The following is a 17,072-nucleotide window of genomic DNA, read 5'->3' as shown; positions in this document are numbered from 1 at the left end:
ATTTATATTACTTATTTAAATAGTTTAAATAGCTAGTTATTAATATAGCACTATACTTTAATATAAATTAGAACTTAAATATTTACTGCTTAATTAAAAAGCCTTACTATATAACTATTTATTACTATTAACTGCCTAATTACTAACCTAACCTCTCTGCTAATATAAACCTAGATAGCTCTCTTATTAAAGCTATTTACTTAAACTAACAGTTTATCCCTTAGGAATATCCTATACTTAGGTCTAGGAACCCAGTTTATTACATATACCCCTAACCTTTACCCTTAAAGCAAGACATAATAATTAAATAACAGTTAAATTATATTAAGTCTAGAGTTATAAAGCTGGGGTCTTATTAAACTTAAATAAAATAAGCTGCGCCTAGTTAACTATTTAGTAATAGCAGGGCTCTTATACTTTAAAATAGATAATGCATTACTATATCCTGTAGATAACTGCTAGCAGACAGGACGCTCTTATTAGTAATATATTTTCTAGTGGACTATTAATAACATAGGTTATAATGCTTATCACCTTAACATTAGGAATGCATAAGCGGGCAGGGTTCTATACTTCAGGCGACTTTTAAAGAAGCCAGTGCGCGGGTGATTCTTAGGCGACGAGTATAGTTAGAAACAACATATAATCTATGCGACACTCTATTCTAGAAACGCCATAGTCTTGAAGCAAAGGATATTTAGAAGAATCTCAAAGCCGCAGATAATGTTTAAATTATTTTATCTTAGAACTTGGAGCTTTAGTCAGGGTAAGGCTGACCGGAACGACTTACATGGGTCTGCTTAGGTGAACTCCCACTAACAGTCTGCACCCTAACGGCCGTGGGAACGTGCGTGTAGCACTTCGTTTCGCTAACGGGACACTTAATCAAGAGAGGTACTCCGCCTAGACGTGCAGTCTGAAGAGGTACCTGGACTTTAACGCGACGGGTTGTTTGATGCTCGAACCTCGCATCAGATCCACGTAGGTTTGATTAGATGGGTCCCCAGAGCAGGAGAGCAGGGGGTTTGCCGCCTATATCTCTCTCACTAAAGGTGAGCGAATCAATGGTGGAAACCAACCTCGCACTTCAGACACCCACTCCTTTCGGCCGCCAAACTCGACCTGGTTTTGCTTCAACTTCCCTGGGGATCGAGCCGCTACTTGATGAAGGGTTTTAGATCGCTTAGCAAGAATTTCCAGAGCAAAGATCACCCGAACCTTCTTTATTCGTATCTTTGCTAATGCCTCGCACATACTCCCTTAAGCATTGACTAGCCTCCCACCCTCATCGATCAGGTCCTCAGGCGACCCGAACTTCACTATCTTCCCCATATCCAGCACCAGAAGGGTATCATAATTCCTAATAGTATCCAGGCGGTGAACCACGGACAGCACCGTGTGTTCCGCAAACTCCCTTTCCAGGGCCTCCACCATCATCCTCTCCGTCTCACTATCCACGGCACTCATAGCCTCGTCTAATATCAAGATCCTGCTCTCCGACTTGCGCAGAATCGCTCTCGCTAGACACACTAGCTGTTGCTGGCCTAAGGAAAGCGAAATGTTCCCCACGTCTGTGTCGAGCGTGCCAAACTTTTGAATCGTTTCCCAAAGCGAAAGCCTTTCTAGCACATTAATTATTTCTTTGTCCGTTGGTGGCAAGCGGCGTGCTGCGGCATTACTGCTAGTGGTTTGTTGATTGGGGAGAATTAGATTTGAGCGGAAGGTTCCAGGAAACAGTACGGGATGCTGTGAGATCACGTTTAGCCTGGAGCGTAGCTCCCCAGTTGAAATGTTGGCAATGTCCACGTCGTCGATTCGTATCGTACCCGTGTAATCGACCATTTTAAGCAATGTCGCTAGGAGGGAAGACTTGCCACTGCCGGTACGACCACAGATAGCGACTTTTTGACCTGAAGAGATCTTGAGAGATACAATGTCCAGGACCGGAGGAGTTGAGCTATCCTGTTCCGTTAGGTTGTATCGGGCTTGAACACCCTGCAATGATATCTCACCCACAGATGGCCAGCTTCGTGGGGGATGAACTTGATCTTTCAGCAAAGGCTCGGATTCCTGCGGGGTCGTCTTGACAAATATCTTGAGGCGAGAAATAGCACCAAGCGAAGTTTCCAAGGCAGTCCATGACATCAGGAGATTGGAAAGTGATTCACTGAAGCCTATTACGGTATACATCGCAACGGCTAAATAGCCGGGAGAGGTCGACTGGGTTATTACCGCGAATAGGACTAAGAGGACAGCAGAAGCGGTAACGAGAAGATCAAGTACCAGCGTTAACCACCTCTGGACGGACAGAAGCAGGTAGTGAGGTCGTTGAGAAAGGTCCAGAAGGTCCAAGGACTCTTGCTCCATCACATTTTGCCAGCGAAAGGCCCTGATCGTTGCGAGGCCGTCGATTGTCTCAAGAAGTTGCCTGTATAGTGGCGCTTTGGCTTGCAAGTCTAGAATACGGAGTTGCCGAGAAGTAGCGAGGTAGAACTTCTGTAAAGCGTACAGAATGATAAGAGCAACGGGCAACGCTGCCGCCAGGTACTTAGAGCCGATCATAATGAGGATGAACTCGCCAATGCAGGCAAGAAAGGCTGTTTCCGGTTGTCAGCCCATAGAAAAAACAACCGGCCAAGTTAAAAGTCATGTCGGAAACACACCTGACAGAGTGGTGTACATAGCCGTAGGGAGCTCGCGGTCGACGAGGGTCATGTCTTGAGTGAATCTGTCCTTCCCGTAAGTGACGACTCTTTGCCAGGTGGAACCTTTCGATTATGATGCTCACCGATTAATTAAGTCACCGGTATCCATGCGATAGAAGAATAGCATAGGTGCCCTATCGAAACCGTCAGCGCACACGGGGTTACCAGAACCATATAACTGTGGTATGAGCACTGACCTCAAAGTAGTCTCAAGCAGCTTTCGGTGAAGCCAGATAGCAGAGCGGGGGATAACGTTCACGAACATAAACCTGCGCGAAAATCAGCCATCGGTGGCTCCATTTTCTTTAGAAACTAAGGCCAAGGTGAAAGATCTGAGGCAACGCACCAGCAGTCAATACCTATAGTTAGGATATGGACACATAGCAGGGCCGTATACACCCCATAGTACATGCCGTTATTTGAGCTCTCTGTGCTTGACTCGGTCCACCATTTGAGCCAGATCTCTGCAAAGCCCGTTAGTACCAATATCATGACTATACGTGTCGTCTTTCTTCTATGGCAGCACTTTGGAGCCACCAGGAGCACTCACGCGTAAATTGTGAGAGAAAAACAGGTATTATAGCCAAGCAGATTACTGCCAGGCCAAACTTCAACCCGATGGACTGGAAATAAAATAGATAGAGTGACGAGTCGCTCGTCGTAGCAAGGTCCTCTGCTTCCTGTTCATCTTCGTCCTTTGGTTGAGGCTTGGTTATTGTGGTATTCTCGCCCTCGATACACTCTGTAAAGTCAGACGAGCCAAGGGATTCTGCGGTTTTGACTGCTTTTCGGGCAATAGCGGCGTTCTGGACCACAGCAGATGGGCCTTGATGAGTAATACGGCCTTGATCTAGGATGATAATTTGATCAACGTCCTCCGCATACTCAACTAGGTGGCTCATCGCATGTTAGTCACTGTGAATATCCAGACCCTGTGAAGCAGCAACTTACGAAGGTGAGTGGCGAGAATAGTCGTACAACCTATTCGACGCAATAATCCGGCAGGACCGAAAACCTGAGACCAAACATGGTGGCGTGTATCTGGGTCAAGACTCGCAAAGACATCATCCGCAATCAATATTCTCCTTCGAGCATACAGCGCTCGTGCGAGGGCCTATACATGTATTTCGTTAAAGTGCATTCCGAGGAAGGTTAGAGAAGTCAGGATGACCTACAACACGCTGCTTTTGACCGCCACTAAGATTCAAGGCATTCGTCAGGTCCTTCAAGGGGAGCATTTCGATGTCTCTTGTCAGCGCACAGGCTTTCGTGACGGTTTTATACCAATCCTCATCGACGTCGCTAGTTTCAGGACCGACGACGTTCCTTTTGATAGAGTCCTTGACTAACCATGTTTGCTGGGAACAGTACGACACACTGGATGAAGAGAGCCTCAGGTCACCACTGGTGTCTAACTCGCCTAAAAGACCAAGAAGAAGCATAGATTTTCCAGAGCCAATGAGCCCAGTGACAACAGTTAGGGAATCGTGCTTAACAGAGAACGTCAAGTCCTTCAGGATCGGCTCATTTTGTCCTGGCACTCTGAACGAAACTTGTGTGGCCTCGATGGCGTGTTGCCCTGATCGAGGGCTCAGGATGGAAAGCCCAATATCTGAGAGCTCGCCAGGGTTATCGGAGCGAGTCAAAGTCTTCGTTTGATCAGACTTGTTGTGGTCGGTAAAGGAATTAATCCTGTCAAAGGAACCTAGACAGCTGGCAAATAAGGGGACAGCATAGAGAAGATGCGACAGGGGTGCCACGATGAGGCCAATGATGGAAAGAGATGTAAAAGCTGTCGTAAGATCGAGCTGATCACCAGATTTACTTTGGACAGCCAAGGCAATACCGAAAGTAACTATTGGTGAAAGGGCCGTAGGTGCGTTGCCTGATTATTGCCGTTTCGTCAGCTTCTCGTATAAGCCAGAGTTGCTCAAAGAAGAGCGCCTACCAAGCATGTTCATGTACGCGATGAAAGTGCGAAACTTCTTTGACTTGTGAAGCTCGAAGACTCGGAGTTCGCTTATGTGGTCCAACCAGTAGGGAATAGTGCCAAGCATCTTACTCTCTTGAACGTGAGTAAGCACTCCGGAGGTTAAGCTGATTCTAGCCTGTATGGCCACGCTCCAATCCTTCATTGCAGGTCCCATCTTCTTAGATAGCCGTGACATTGAAAAGCTGCACACTGGGGTCATACATTAGCATCTTGATGCCCATGCCAAGTGACTTGATGTTGGTTAATAATACTCACCAATAACTGCAAAGACCGGACCGACCGAGCCAGGGCCCAGCTCTCTCTCGAGCAGCCAGATTGCCAATATTATCTCGATAGGATTAGCCCATATTTCATGTATTGCCTCGAGCGCGCTTGTGATAGCTGCTGCATCAGGTCCTATCAGGGTCAATGATGCAGAGTTGGGTGCCCTCGGTGTGGCATCAGCGCTAGAGGAGATAGCGGGTGCGCTAAGCGTGTGTGAATAGACCAAAGAGACGAGAGCACCTCGAACCATGGTCAAAGAACGGAAGAGCTGATGTTGGTAGAAGCCCTTGGAAATCTGTTGAAGAACGCACGTTAGCATATAAAGCCATCATTCTGATTCGGTCGAAGTTGCTCAACTTACCGCCAAGCTAATATATACCAAGGCCGTGGCACCAACAAGAGCGAAGCCTGTGCTTTTCTCTGGATCATGGTCCTTCTCGTTGGCGACGTAATTAACAACGCGCTTGAGGAGGAATGGCTGGGCAAACTTGAAACCGATGCAAAAGATACGAGGCAGAGCGGCCAGGATCAAGGATTGCCTGATGGAGTCGAGAAGCGCAAACAGCAGCCTGTGTCGCTGCATAAGTCTGAACTTTGGAGTGGCCCAACTTCTGCGAGCATCTTGAATCTTAGAGAGCAAGCGCCTGGACTTCAAAGCAGCATCGGTATCATAGAGCGACTGCCCGGACAATGTCGCGCGGAACCCACGGATGAGAAGCCTGTTCAGCCACCAAAACAGACTCCTATTGATAATGCTGCCTGTGCTCTCCGGGTTGAGTCTGTTCCATGGCGGCAGGAGAAAGCTGCGCTTTTCTTGCAGCTCCAGGAGCAAAATCAAGAGCTTGGCAGCAAGTCCTGCTGTGTAAACAGACGCTGCGACACGCTCTCCTATCAGCCACAGGGTACGGCACTGCGCGGAGTCGAAAGCAGTTGAGAAGACTAGGTATACAAGGATAATGGTAGGCGGGCGGACGGAGCGACTGAACTCGAGGACACTAAGTACGGCTAGGGCGATGCTGTCCACGAAAGTGAAGACAGCTGCGGCGACGGAGACCAAGCCTGAGAGTCTGGTCTTTTTGGACCACAGCACCAACGAGGTTAATTGGAGAGCAATAAAACACGCATATGCGACCTAGACGCGACGACAAGTCAGGCATTATTCGATGTGACTATCCTTTACGGCAGCGGTGTGATCTGGCAACCTACGGTCTTAGCATGGTACCACGACTGGCGTTTGACCTTGGGTGACTCGCGAAGAAGAAGGCCGAGGCGAGCGATTGCGCAAGTCAGAAAGAGCGCACACGGGCCAATGGTAAGTATAGACTGCTCGAATTTCAGGGTGAAGTCGAACCGGTGAGCGGTGCAGTTAGTGGCAAATGGTCCAAACGAGTCGTCACAGTCGTTAGCCATCGCGTGAAATTAACGCCCGTATATCGTGCGTATTATGGACGAGAGTCGTTGCGTATAACGATGGGAGTGAGCAAACACTTGTGAGAGAAGTGTAAAAGAGTTGGAATTATAAAAAAGAAAGCGCTGGTTCAAAAGCTGTAGTTGAAATCGCAATCACCACCACCCCCTTCAGGCAGCAGGCATGTGACACAGGCGACACAGATTCCACAAGCCCTGGCACTGAGTGAGGGATTGGGGGGCTTCGGCTCGCTCCGTAGCTGCGTTCTGCCCCGCTGCAGGCTTACAACCACTAAATTCTACCTACCAGTAGGTGACCTACAGCGTACATCCGCTGGGGGATCAATCTTTGGATCTACAGACTTGGCATACACACTCCTTTCACATCAACAATTTTATTCGCATTTCACCGCTGCGCGGGGTGAAAGTTTCTGAGCCCTCAAGACGCTCCAAAGTTGCAGAATTGAGTCACGCGTTGTGTAGCCTCGTCGAGGAACTTTTGCAAGCTCATCGATCGACTACCTGATTCCGCCCGCCTCGCTTCCGAATCGAGACGTGCGCCGAAGGGATCTTGGTTCAGGCAATCCCCACCTTCTCGTGCGGCGCGTGGTGCTTCACTGTCCACTCCGCTGCCTCTTCGAAGCTCTTGCACTGATGCGGGATGCCCCAGCCGTTCACCGTCGGGAGGCTGGGCGACGCCCATTCGAGCGACATGTCCCCGCAGCACATGATGGACTGCCGCAGGTAGTCGAGGCAGTGGACGACGTGCTGGTCGTGCGACTCATGCAGCTGCTCGCCCTTGAGCCCCGCCTCAGCCGAGATGTTCGCCTGGCGGTGCTCCGCGGCGGCGAGGAGGCTCTCACGAAGCATTCCCTAGACGGCGAGAGAAGTATTGGTTAGTTTCTGCGGTCCCACCTCCATGGCTTTTTTGTTCCCCTGAAGACTCACAAGGCAATGGAGCTGATGAAACATGCTAATGCTGTATCGATCAATGCCAAGCTCCGTTGGGATGCCAGGTTGAAGGCCGTGTTTTTCTGGAAATTCGACCAAGACGAAACCGTGACCATCTTGATCGTTTCTCATGTCAGTAGCCGGTCTTGCTAATTAATCAGAGCAGCAGTAATAAGTATGTTGCTCGCGTACCTGGTAGCAGATTATCCCATGCTGCATCACTTTCTGGTGATTTTTGCGAACTGAATCTGTGATCCTGTTGGAATACCACAGTGGTTGTAGTCACTATTCATGTAATAATGTTCGTTAGGGATCTTCACGCACTCAGTGGTTAGGATATAGAGGACTGGACTATTAAGCGTACGTTTTGGAAGAAATGCTTGTTGTTTAGAGAGTTGGTCCGTGATGATCAATACCATAGCAGAGAGCATGGTCGCCATAAAGAGGCCGAAGAGTACCGTGATGAATCGAGGAGTGTGGAAGCAAAACATCTTCGAACGACCTCGCGCATCCTCTGCCGTGGTTTCTCCTTCGTCGGATTGTATTAATTTGCTGTATTGTTGCGTTGGGTTATATGCGCCGAACATGATTCCGAGGTAATGGCGGGTTGGGAATGGGAAGTAGGCAAGAGCAAAATGTTCGGGGTTAAGGTCCAAAAGACTGCACAAAACCTCGCGTGGACATACTTATATACTTGTATTCGCAGTAGTTTATCGTCCATTGGCCCTGCGGCATCTTGGCACATCTCAAAGACGAAAATCATCACATGGCAAATTCACTGATTCATGAACAATGAAGCTATAAGTCCATAGATATCACGTTCTATGTTTTTTTTGTAGGAATAAAATAACAGCAAGAAAACAATGCCTAGCCTTTATAAATCAGAACACACCCTTGAAGTCATAATTCACTGTCGGATCTTATTGAAGCCGCTCGCAAAACTGTCCAATCTCTGCATTGTCTCTCCCCCATTCCATCCACGAGTTCATCGCCATGTGTATCCCGTTTAGGCGGCTCAATCGTAGAGTCTCCTTGACATAAGATTGTCTACAAATTCGCACAAGATATATTAGCCTTGAAGGGGTTTGATGGATCCAGCCCTGAAATAAAAAGGAAGCCAGACGTACCTGTCGCAGATAGTCGAAGCAATGCAGCCAGTGCGCCGGGTCGCCATGATCATCGTCACTGGGATGCATATCAACAGATTCGTCTGTATGGCGGCTTCGAAGAACGGAGTGACTTCCTTTAATGCCTAAAGCTGCCTGCATTGCCCCTCGGATCATGCCCAGGCAGTGGAGTTGATGGAACATAGACAGCCCGTAGCGATGAAGGGTATGCTCAGTATCTTTGTAAATGATGAACCCGCCATTCGGCGTTAAAAGTTCTTCCCAGAGATGGTCATAATCTCGGCTAAGATTTTTATATTCATCATGCTCCGAAAACTCAACGGTGATGGTCTTGGTCGGCGGAGGGGTTGGAAGGTGAACGAAGCCCTGAACAAGAGTTTTGCTGGGCACGCCTAAAACTGTGTAGATGACAATGCCTCCTCCTGACAAGCAAGCCAACAGGAATATTGGAAGAGCTAGGTAAAAGGATACTTGATCCAATAAGCGTCTGCCCATTCCCGGTCGTGTTGGCGGTTTTTTTTTTTTTTTTTTTTTTTTTTTTTTTTTTTTTTTTTTCTTTTTTTTTTTCTTTTTGGAGGTGCTCGACTGTGGTCACTTCTTCTGGCCCCGCGATCGCGTAAGATATAATAGTGAAGGAGCAAGAAGGATGAGAGTTGCTGTTCCCAGACTGACATGTGCTCCTTCATCAGCCATGGATTTAACGCGAGCATTACCCTGCTCATTATTACAACGGAGGAGCGACTTGCGTGATTCTCGATTCACTATACACATCTTGCATCTTTTGCGACATCCACTAAATTCTCCAGCAGTCACGCCAGGACTGTGACGCTAGGTCCAATCAGGCTCATTGCCGGCTTGTTCCAAAACAGGAAACATCGTGGGATATTGAACGAACCACTTCTGCAGGTCAACGCCTTAAGCGCCGAATGAGGACTGAGAGCTCTAGACTGACAGCATGGGGAATTGTGGGTTCTCGACGAGAAGTTCCCCAGCTCCATAATCCAGGAGGTAGCTTTCCCGTAGGCGTTCCTACGACCGTTTCCGTCACCAGTAGCTGTCTAACTCCGTGTGCCTATTATCAGCGCAGAGCCGTATCGCATGCTAAATTGGAATAACTCTATTATCTTTGCTACACCTTGCTCGGTTGCATCTCCGATAGGTCAAACACCTAACTACACGAAGACCGCGGTGCCGGATTACCTTCCTTCATCACAGGACTCACTATACGTCTAACATCAGATGGGCCATTGCGTTTTAGAAGACGAAGAAGCAAATCGCACAAATCGAAGAATACTCAGAATCACATTGATCTAAGGAGAGAATAAGTGTGATTGATTGAGGAATATAGCCCGCACTAAGCTTTGATCGAACTAATATCTGGCCAGGAGATATGCATGCCTACTGCAATTGGGTCCAGCGGGCCAATTTCCACGTTCTGGCATCGCTTGATCTTGATCCTCCTGTGAATCAGCTGTATTGCTGGTAGCCATTGCCGAGAGAGCCGGGAGCGCCTGACACCTGCTTATCCTCAGCCCTCTTCGAGTATTGCATGTAGCCGTTACCGAGAGGTCCAACGGGGTGGCCCTCCGGCTCCTTAGCTTCCCCCCTCTTGGAATACTGCTGGTAGCCGTTACCGAGAGGTCCAACAGGATGACCTTCGGGCGCGTCAGTCTCCCCCCTCTTGGAGTACTGCTTGTATCCGTTGCCGAGCGGGCCGACTTCTTCGGTGTCGCGCTCGTGCTTATCTATACAGGCAGTAAACAGAAAGGAATTAGTCTTCAACTGGCCGGCGTTGTTCTTCACTGCGCACTGCTTGAGGGAGCCTTACCACCATGAGGGCTAGGGATAGCGGCAGCAGAAGCTGCGACAGCGGCAGTCAAAACAGCGAGAAAGTGCATATTGGCTTCTGATGGTAAAGAGATATAGGATCTTGGGTTGTAAGAGGTGCTAAGAGGCAAAATATTCTTTGATGGAAGGGTGAGGCCGTTGCAGTCAAAGTTGCCTGAAGACAGGGTCATGAACCTGACTTTTATAATCACAAGTATTATATGAGGATCAGTATCCAGTCAAGTTCCGCATTAACATCGATTCGCTGGCTTTAATGTGACTCCCGACACAAGACCGTGACCCCAGCGACATAGGAAGAGAGCCCGGGGATACTCTGAGGATGACTTGGAAGGACCGAAGTATTCCTCATCTGGGATAAACACTTTTCTGGGAGTGAGATTATCAAGATACCCGAAATGCGCCGTATTCTTAATCCGGATAGCCTCGGGCGCCTGCCATACTGAGATATGGCCGTGATGCTGTTGCAGCTTGCTTGCATACCTTACCTACGCACCAAGCAACTCTCTTCCCTAACGCGATTGCACAGTGCAGCACTCTTGCAAAGCGCTTTCTCACGACGTTGCCTGCATTCATGTCTCTTTTTGAGACTTTCAGGTCTTTGTCTGTTTCCAAGTCATTCCTGTGATTGTGTCTGGAGATTCCGGTCCTCATCAGCATGGGCCGCTGGAGCTTCGCCCGCCAGGCTTCTTTGCAGCCTGTAAAGTTTAGCGAAGATCAACTTAGCCAAGAGGCGCTTCTCAATGACACTGACACAGTTCAGCGACTCAAAAAGCGATGGGCCTTGGGCGATTCCATGGCGGTTGCTTGCGCTATTTGCCTCGTGTCGTTGACATTCTTGTCGGTTATACAAGTTATCAATTCCATGTCATGTGCTTGCAGATCAGCTTCACGGGTTCACTGTAAGGATCACATCCACCCAAAATGTAAAATATACATTGGATGCTAACAGAATCACTAGCACCTGCTAATTCGGCAATACAGTACCATCGTCTGACTTTTGACAATGATCTTGAGTCGACAAGCCCATTTGTTGGGGAGCCTCGCGATGAACTTCATAAGGCCTGGGCTGGCCTTCTAAAGAGTACGTGACTATAAAATACATGGGCACGACTCTCCTCGAGTAAAAGAATGTATGACTAACCAGTAAACTCAGATGGCAATACCCGGGTATCAGCTGCAGACTTGGCCAAGATCAACCGTACATCTGTGCCGCTTAACGACGAAAAAGGCGGCTTCTTGGTGACTTTAGACGTTTACCACGAGCTTCACTGCCTCAATATCCTGAGAGAACAGATCTACCGCGAGCACTACCCGGACAAGCACGATCACAGGACGCAGTTCCAGCATGTCGACCACTGCATCGATCTACTACGCCAGGTCCTCATGTGCCACGGAGACGTGTCTATGAGCACATTTGACTGGATCGATAACTACCGGTGGCCGTGGCCAAATTTTACGGTGCAGCACGAATGCCGCAAGTGGGATGTCTTGGATGAGTGGGCGGAGAAACATGCTGTCAAGGACATGTACGGCCCGATCCTCACACATCCAGTCCTCGGTACGATTACCCCCCCCCCCCCCCTCGTCTTATTTTGACGAAAGAGTAAAAGGCTCTCTTTACTTTCGAGACTGATGAACTGTCTTATAGGCATATCTTACCGCCATGACGAGGATTAAAGAAAGACGGGAATTGCCTTGGGCTGTGTCGTTAGAGGATGCGAATTTTGCTCGAAGTCCACACTATACAGCTCTGAGTAGATGCAAAGAATGGGTCAATATATTTCACTATCTACATGGAATTGTTCGAAACCTGAAATGCCTAAGATGCTTTAGCTAGTGAATTTTGAGCCGAAGGCAAAAGATCGTACCTCGTGTGATATAATCGAGAAGGCAGTGCCTTTCTAAGACCAGCTGCCCATCAGAACTGTCTGGAGACTATTCATCAATTAGAAGGTAAGAAGTCGCATGAACTTTTCAAGGCTAAAGTATCTCATAAATACGAGATGAACATATATTGCTCATGAAAAATATTCTCCTTATAAGACAATGCGTTTATTTGACATCTTTACCTAGGTAGACTTGTCGGCTAACAGCTAACCCCATATTACCATTATCAATCTACACCACAGGGAATGATGGGCCTTTTTGGAAGATAATTAGCGCATGCTGAAAACTCGGGACTGCGCATTTCAATTCTGTGCCTCATCACTTACCATGCTTAGGGTGCGTTAATATGCTGCCATGCAGGTCTGGCGCCGCGTGGCGACTAGCCCAGCTCATCAGGTGGTTCCAGTTGACACACTCATGGGCCACGCGGAAGTTGGGCCAGGGCAAAAGGTGGTCCATCTTCCAATCGTAAGTTGAGATGGAAATATCGCCCTCGCAGATCAGGGACTGCCGGATCACGTCCACGCAGTGGCCGGCGTGATCAAATTGGCTGTCGCGCTCCGACTCCGGGAACGACTTCTTGTAGTAGCCGTCGCGGAAGATAAACTGCCTGATATAATTTAGGCAGTGCAGGTTGTGGAAAACATCCAGGCTAAATAGAACACGGTCCGTACCGTCGTTCAGCGAGACGGCACCGGGGACGTCGAGGGCGTCTCTTGAAATAGCCAAGTTTTGGTCTACGAGTTTTAAGGGTTAGAGAAAATCGTTTGGGGTCATGGCAGAGTGCGGTGCTAGGGGTGACTATTGCAATGGGGTTTCTTTCGCACTCGCAAGTTGAGCGGCAAAACTTACATAGCAACAGGGATTCCCAAGCCTTATCCTGTTCAGGCCGTGGCTCGCCCTTGAAGCGATTGTCAACTGCAATGCCATGATCAAGCACCACCTTTTCCAGTACAACTGCCTCCCTAGCAGGACCTGAAGAAATTAGCTGAGCTGGTAGCAATCAACCGACATAGTTTCGGGGGGGACTAACTTTCGGGCAAATGATTTCTGATCGAGTAATCACTGTTTGCATAGTTTCTCTTTACACTGCTTACAATGACAAAGAGCATGCACATTAGGCAGATATGAACAGTTATCGCCAGGACTGCTGGTGTTCTCCAGAAGGGTACTCTGGCGTCGGATTGCTGGCTCTCCAGATATTCCTTCTGAGGCTGAAGCAGTTTGTGCTCATCTGACTCAAATCCGATACGTTCAAGATCGTCATGGTCGTCTAAACCGTTAAACTCCTGGTCCTGGTCCATGGTTGTGCCGCGGTCAATAGGTGGCGATTTAAGTGGTGAGAGGTGGTCTGCTCCGTGACTTGTAACACGAAATGCAAAGTCAGGGCCATGCAGGCTAACAAAGCCTTTGAACAGATGATGTTGAAACAAGAAACAGAAGCCAGGAAAGTCTCGGACGCTTTCTGTTGCTAGATGCAGGCAACACCCGCACGCCCTCTACTCCACACACCCTTTCGTCCAAATGGGCGTCATGTCCGTCGAGCAACCAAATCGAGTAACGGCGCCGGGGATGTGACCAGGGCGTATGAATGGCCTAACTTTAGATACGGCTCTGGTAGTCGACTCTCCCATCGCATCTTCTCGGTAGTCGGCTACTCTCCCGATCAGTCATGTTCCACTAAAGTTGGTGGTTCTTGATGAAGACGCTGCCTTTCCCATCCTGTGCTACCTAAGGTACCTAGTAGCTACAAGCACCCTTCGGTACAGAAAACCGTGGTATCTAAATTAGCGGTCAAATTTGGCTTCACTTCTTCTCTGCATCAGGTTCAAAAACATGGCCGTTATGTGGGATCGCATCCTTCGAAATATTTCCTTCGTCTCTCTCTTGCGGACCAGCCTCAACGGTGGCACCATCAACGCTACAGCTAAGTATAAGAGTTTAGGCCATGTGCCGTTCAGACAAGGGTCTGCAAGACTTACAATCTTGTTTTTTGTGGCGAATATTCTCCTTGCGCTTGTTTATACTAGTATTGCGGGTTTCATTTGTTGGAAAGCCTCTCATGGCCAGCAAGCAACGTTTGTATATTGTAAGTTTATTCCCTACGCACGCACCTTTCATAAATGAATGAGCAGCGCTTGATAACTGACCCAAGGACCACCTATTGTAGCTCCTGCTCAACGCGCTGTACAATACGAGCGCCGAGTTCTTGATCAGTCCATCCGCACGCCGTTCCACAACGGACCGAGTCTGGCGACAGATGCCGCATGGCGTGAGCTTCTCAAATGTACGTTCTCTAAAGCTTAGCTACCGAATTTCCTTTCCCCGTTTAATTAAGCCTGGCTGACCCTGCTTAGACAACAATATTGCCCTCTCATCTTATGACTTAGAGCAGCTGAATAGGAGCTCGGTTGCTTTGCTTGGCAGAGATGGCTATCTCGGTGGCCTCGATGTGTTTCACGAGCTTCATTGCTTGGTATAGCCCCCCATCTTCGACAGACCGCGCATAGATACAAACTAACACTCGGTTCTATCGATAGAACTTCGTGCGGGAAAATATTTACTCGGATTACTACGCCATGCCAGAGAAAAAATTTCGCGATGAGCATTTATGTATGTGCTTGGAAACAGATGAACCCAAAGAACTGTCCGGCAACTAAATGTCTGCCTTTTTTTCAAGTCCACTGCATTGATCATCTACGCGAGATCATTATGTGCCACGGCAACATCGCGGTCCATACATTCGAGTGGAAGGACGAATTCACATTCCCCTTCATGAAGCGCCAGACCGAGCACGTCTGTCGCAAGTGGGAGCCACTTGTCGCGTGGGCCAGGGCCAATTCGCCAGATCGTAGTGATGGAGGACCCATCCTACGACATCCAGTCCTAGGTACGTGCGATGACGTGACCGTCGTATGTTTCCTCTTCACTAACAATTTCTTTTCAGGCATTATACATCCGAAGGCGGCTAACTTGACTCAGGCTTGAGGCGGAAAGCAACTTTGTTAGTGTTCACCATGTCAAGCAGATGACCACCCGCCACCCTTCCCCCAAAACAAAAGGATAAGAGATCTCCTATGCACCGCCCCCAAGTAAGGTAGTAGTAGTACAAAAATAAGAAACGAAATATTATTTTCAATTTCCCCATATTCATAGTCTTCAAGAAGTGAACAAGCTTTTGCGGCACTCTAACCGTAATGCGAAGTGTGTGTTATTCTCCCCCATCAAGCCGTAGGGCAGTGTGCAGGCAGTGATCGTGTGCGAGGAGAGCCGACCGCACACCTTCAGCCTAAGCCAGTGAAGAATAATTCTCCATCCTATTTCAAGAGGCAGTAAACATAACATGGTGACAGCCGGTTGCCAAGTACATTTTATGTTCGAACCAAGTGATACAGTCCGTATTTATTTTCTGATCCTGGCTCTAGTATATAGACATTTGCTGGGTGATGTCTCGATTAACCTCGTCTATATTAGCTACAAGCCCTCTCAGCGCCTTAACTTGCCCCGTCCACCCACACCGTAATGCCTGATCGAGCAGGCCTGAGACCATGGCCCTGAACCTATGCGTGTGAAGCCGCAGGAGGGCAAGATACACGGTCGAGCACTCCTGATCCGACCTCGTGACATACTCGGCGAATCGGATCGTGGCCGTGCTGTTCTTGGTCGAGAGCCTCTTCTTGCTGGTCAGAAGATCTCGAAGCTGGTCGGCGAGCTTCTCGGCGAACATTACGAGAAGCAACACAGACCTCGAAGAGCTCAGGCAGTGTTTGCATTGGCTAAGAGCTTCAAATTGCACGACGTTGTCGCGCACTGCCAGAAGGGTCTCGAGAAGGCATTGATGGCTGGTGAAAACCAGCATTTGCTCTAGTCGACTGAAGATAGCCGAGCTACATTCGCAACCTGCGTCAGTAGCGTCGTCCTCGAGCGCTGGGCTCTTGCTGCTACGACTGGTGTCCTCAATAGCTGGTATCTCGTTGCCAGCAACCGCGGAGATGACGGTGGCTTCCAATGCCGACGTAGAAGGGAAGGATGATGAAGCTGCACTTCCGCTATACACTGACTCGCCTATTATGGCATCGTAGATCAACGACGGCGAGACAACCTCGCAAGACTCCGGGGATTTAATGGGCAGGTTGTCCATGGCGCTGAGCGCGTCATTGACCCAAGCTGCATCTTGAAGGCATGCCAGCAATCCTTGAGCGCCTCCGCTGATTTGTTCACTTCTCTCCAAGTCTGGAGAGGTGAGACTGCCGTTACCGGTCAGATGAGCTGGCGATTCCGCTGCGGATGCAGCTGGCTCCTGGTCAGACGCAAGGACGGGTTTGTTTTTGGTCGAGGCGCTTCGCGTGGTGGGATACTGGCAGAATATGCCGGAGGCTTCGCATTTACTACAGCCAGGACGCTCATTTGGACACTTCACCTGTCGATTGGGTTAGTCAACTGAAGACATCTTACATGAGCGCTACAAAATGGGCTGCGAAGTTATCTTACTTTCTTGAAGCGGCAAGCGTAGCATGCTGTGGGGGCCGTTCGCTGTGCAGCCTCTGCGGCATCACTCGATAGGTAGAAGGTCCCGAACATGGTCCGGGTGTTCGAATCTAGAGACTCAGGGAAAAAAGAAGAAGCTAAAAGGAAAGTGGCATGTAAGTGATGGGCATACGTATGCTAAGAACTGCTGCCTTTATCTCGAGAAAGGGTGCGCACGGGCCCAGGCCGAACTGCTGTGTTTACCTATGCGAGGTCCTTAATCCTCAGTCTGCAAATAGATACACACGTTATCGAAAGGTCGAAGGCCTGAGCCGTCTTATATCACGACCAGCACTTAGGGTTATAATAATAGCTTGCCTTAGTAACTAGAATTAGATTAACTATAATCTAATATACTAATTA

General features: G+C 48.7%; 6 protein-coding genes across 6 annotated transcripts; 1 reads left to right on the top strand and 5 right to left on the bottom strand.

Moving 5' to 3' along the window:
* Positions 1–1,260: 1,260 nt before the first annotated feature.
* CCMA1212_010885 (Multidrug resistance-associated protein 1) lies at positions 1,261–6,372 on the bottom strand (the record flags this gene model as incomplete). Its single annotated transcript, XM_073707912.1, has 11 exons — positions 1,261–2,597; positions 2,664–2,728; positions 2,789–2,974; positions 3,052–3,169; positions 3,256–3,594; positions 3,657–3,819; positions 3,881–4,590; positions 4,654–4,887; positions 4,954–5,257; positions 5,324–6,094; positions 6,169–6,372. The coding sequence occupies 11 exons, from the start codon at positions 6,370–6,372 to the stop codon at positions 1,261–1,263; spliced, it is 4,431 nt and encodes a 1,476-aa protein (XP_073553590.1).
* A 573-nt stretch (positions 6,373–6,945) lies between these two features.
* Positions 6,946–9,169, bottom strand: CCMA1212_010884 (uncharacterized protein; the record flags this gene model as incomplete). The annotated part of the gene is made up of 6 exons (XM_073707911.1): positions 6,946–7,242; positions 7,318–7,469; positions 7,513–7,605; positions 8,007–8,046; positions 8,448–8,813; positions 9,161–9,169. The coding sequence occupies 6 exons, from the start codon at positions 9,167–9,169 to the stop codon at positions 6,946–6,948; spliced, it is 957 nt and encodes a 318-aa protein (XP_073553591.1).
* A 745-nt stretch (positions 9,170–9,914) lies between these two features.
* Positions 9,915–10,345, bottom strand: CCMA1212_010883 (uncharacterized protein; the record flags this gene model as incomplete). Its single annotated transcript, XM_073707910.1, has 2 exons — positions 9,915–10,192; positions 10,276–10,345. 2 exons carry the CDS (start codon positions 10,343–10,345, stop codon positions 9,915–9,917), a joined length of 348 nt encoding a protein of 115 aa, XP_073553592.1.
* A 605-nt stretch (positions 10,346–10,950) lies between these two features.
* CCMA1212_010882 (uncharacterized protein) lies at positions 10,951–11,972 on the top strand (the record flags this gene model as incomplete). Its single annotated transcript, XM_073707909.1, has 4 exons — positions 10,951–11,194; positions 11,254–11,376; positions 11,449–11,853; positions 11,944–11,972. 4 exons carry the CDS (start codon positions 10,951–10,953, stop codon positions 11,970–11,972), a joined length of 801 nt encoding a protein of 266 aa, XP_073553595.1.
* Positions 11,973–12,500: 528 nt separating this feature from the next.
* Positions 12,501–13,196, bottom strand: CCMA1212_010881 (uncharacterized protein; the record flags this gene model as incomplete). Its single annotated transcript, XM_073707908.1, has 3 exons — positions 12,501–12,919; positions 13,035–13,170; positions 13,191–13,196. 3 exons carry the CDS (start codon positions 13,194–13,196, stop codon positions 12,501–12,503), a joined length of 561 nt encoding a protein of 186 aa, XP_073553593.1.
* Positions 13,197–15,603: 2,407 nt separating this feature from the next.
* CCMA1212_010880 (uncharacterized protein) lies at positions 15,604–16,763 on the bottom strand (the record flags this gene model as incomplete). The annotated part of the gene is made up of 2 exons (XM_073707907.1): positions 15,604–16,602; positions 16,674–16,763. 2 exons carry the CDS (start codon positions 16,761–16,763, stop codon positions 15,604–15,606), a joined length of 1,089 nt encoding a protein of 362 aa, XP_073553594.1.
* Positions 16,764–17,072: the final 309 nt, after the last annotated feature.

Source organism: Trichoderma ghanense (genome assembly GCF_004382785.1).
Source record: "Trichoderma ghanense strain CCMA-1212 chromosome Unknown scaffold_39, whole genome shotgun sequence".
Classification (NCBI taxonomy): domain Eukaryota; kingdom Fungi; phylum Ascomycota; class Sordariomycetes; order Hypocreales; family Hypocreaceae; genus Trichoderma; species Trichoderma ghanense.
The sequence above is the reverse complement of the archived record's forward strand: the minus strand, read 5'-3'. Positions and strand labels throughout refer to the sequence as shown.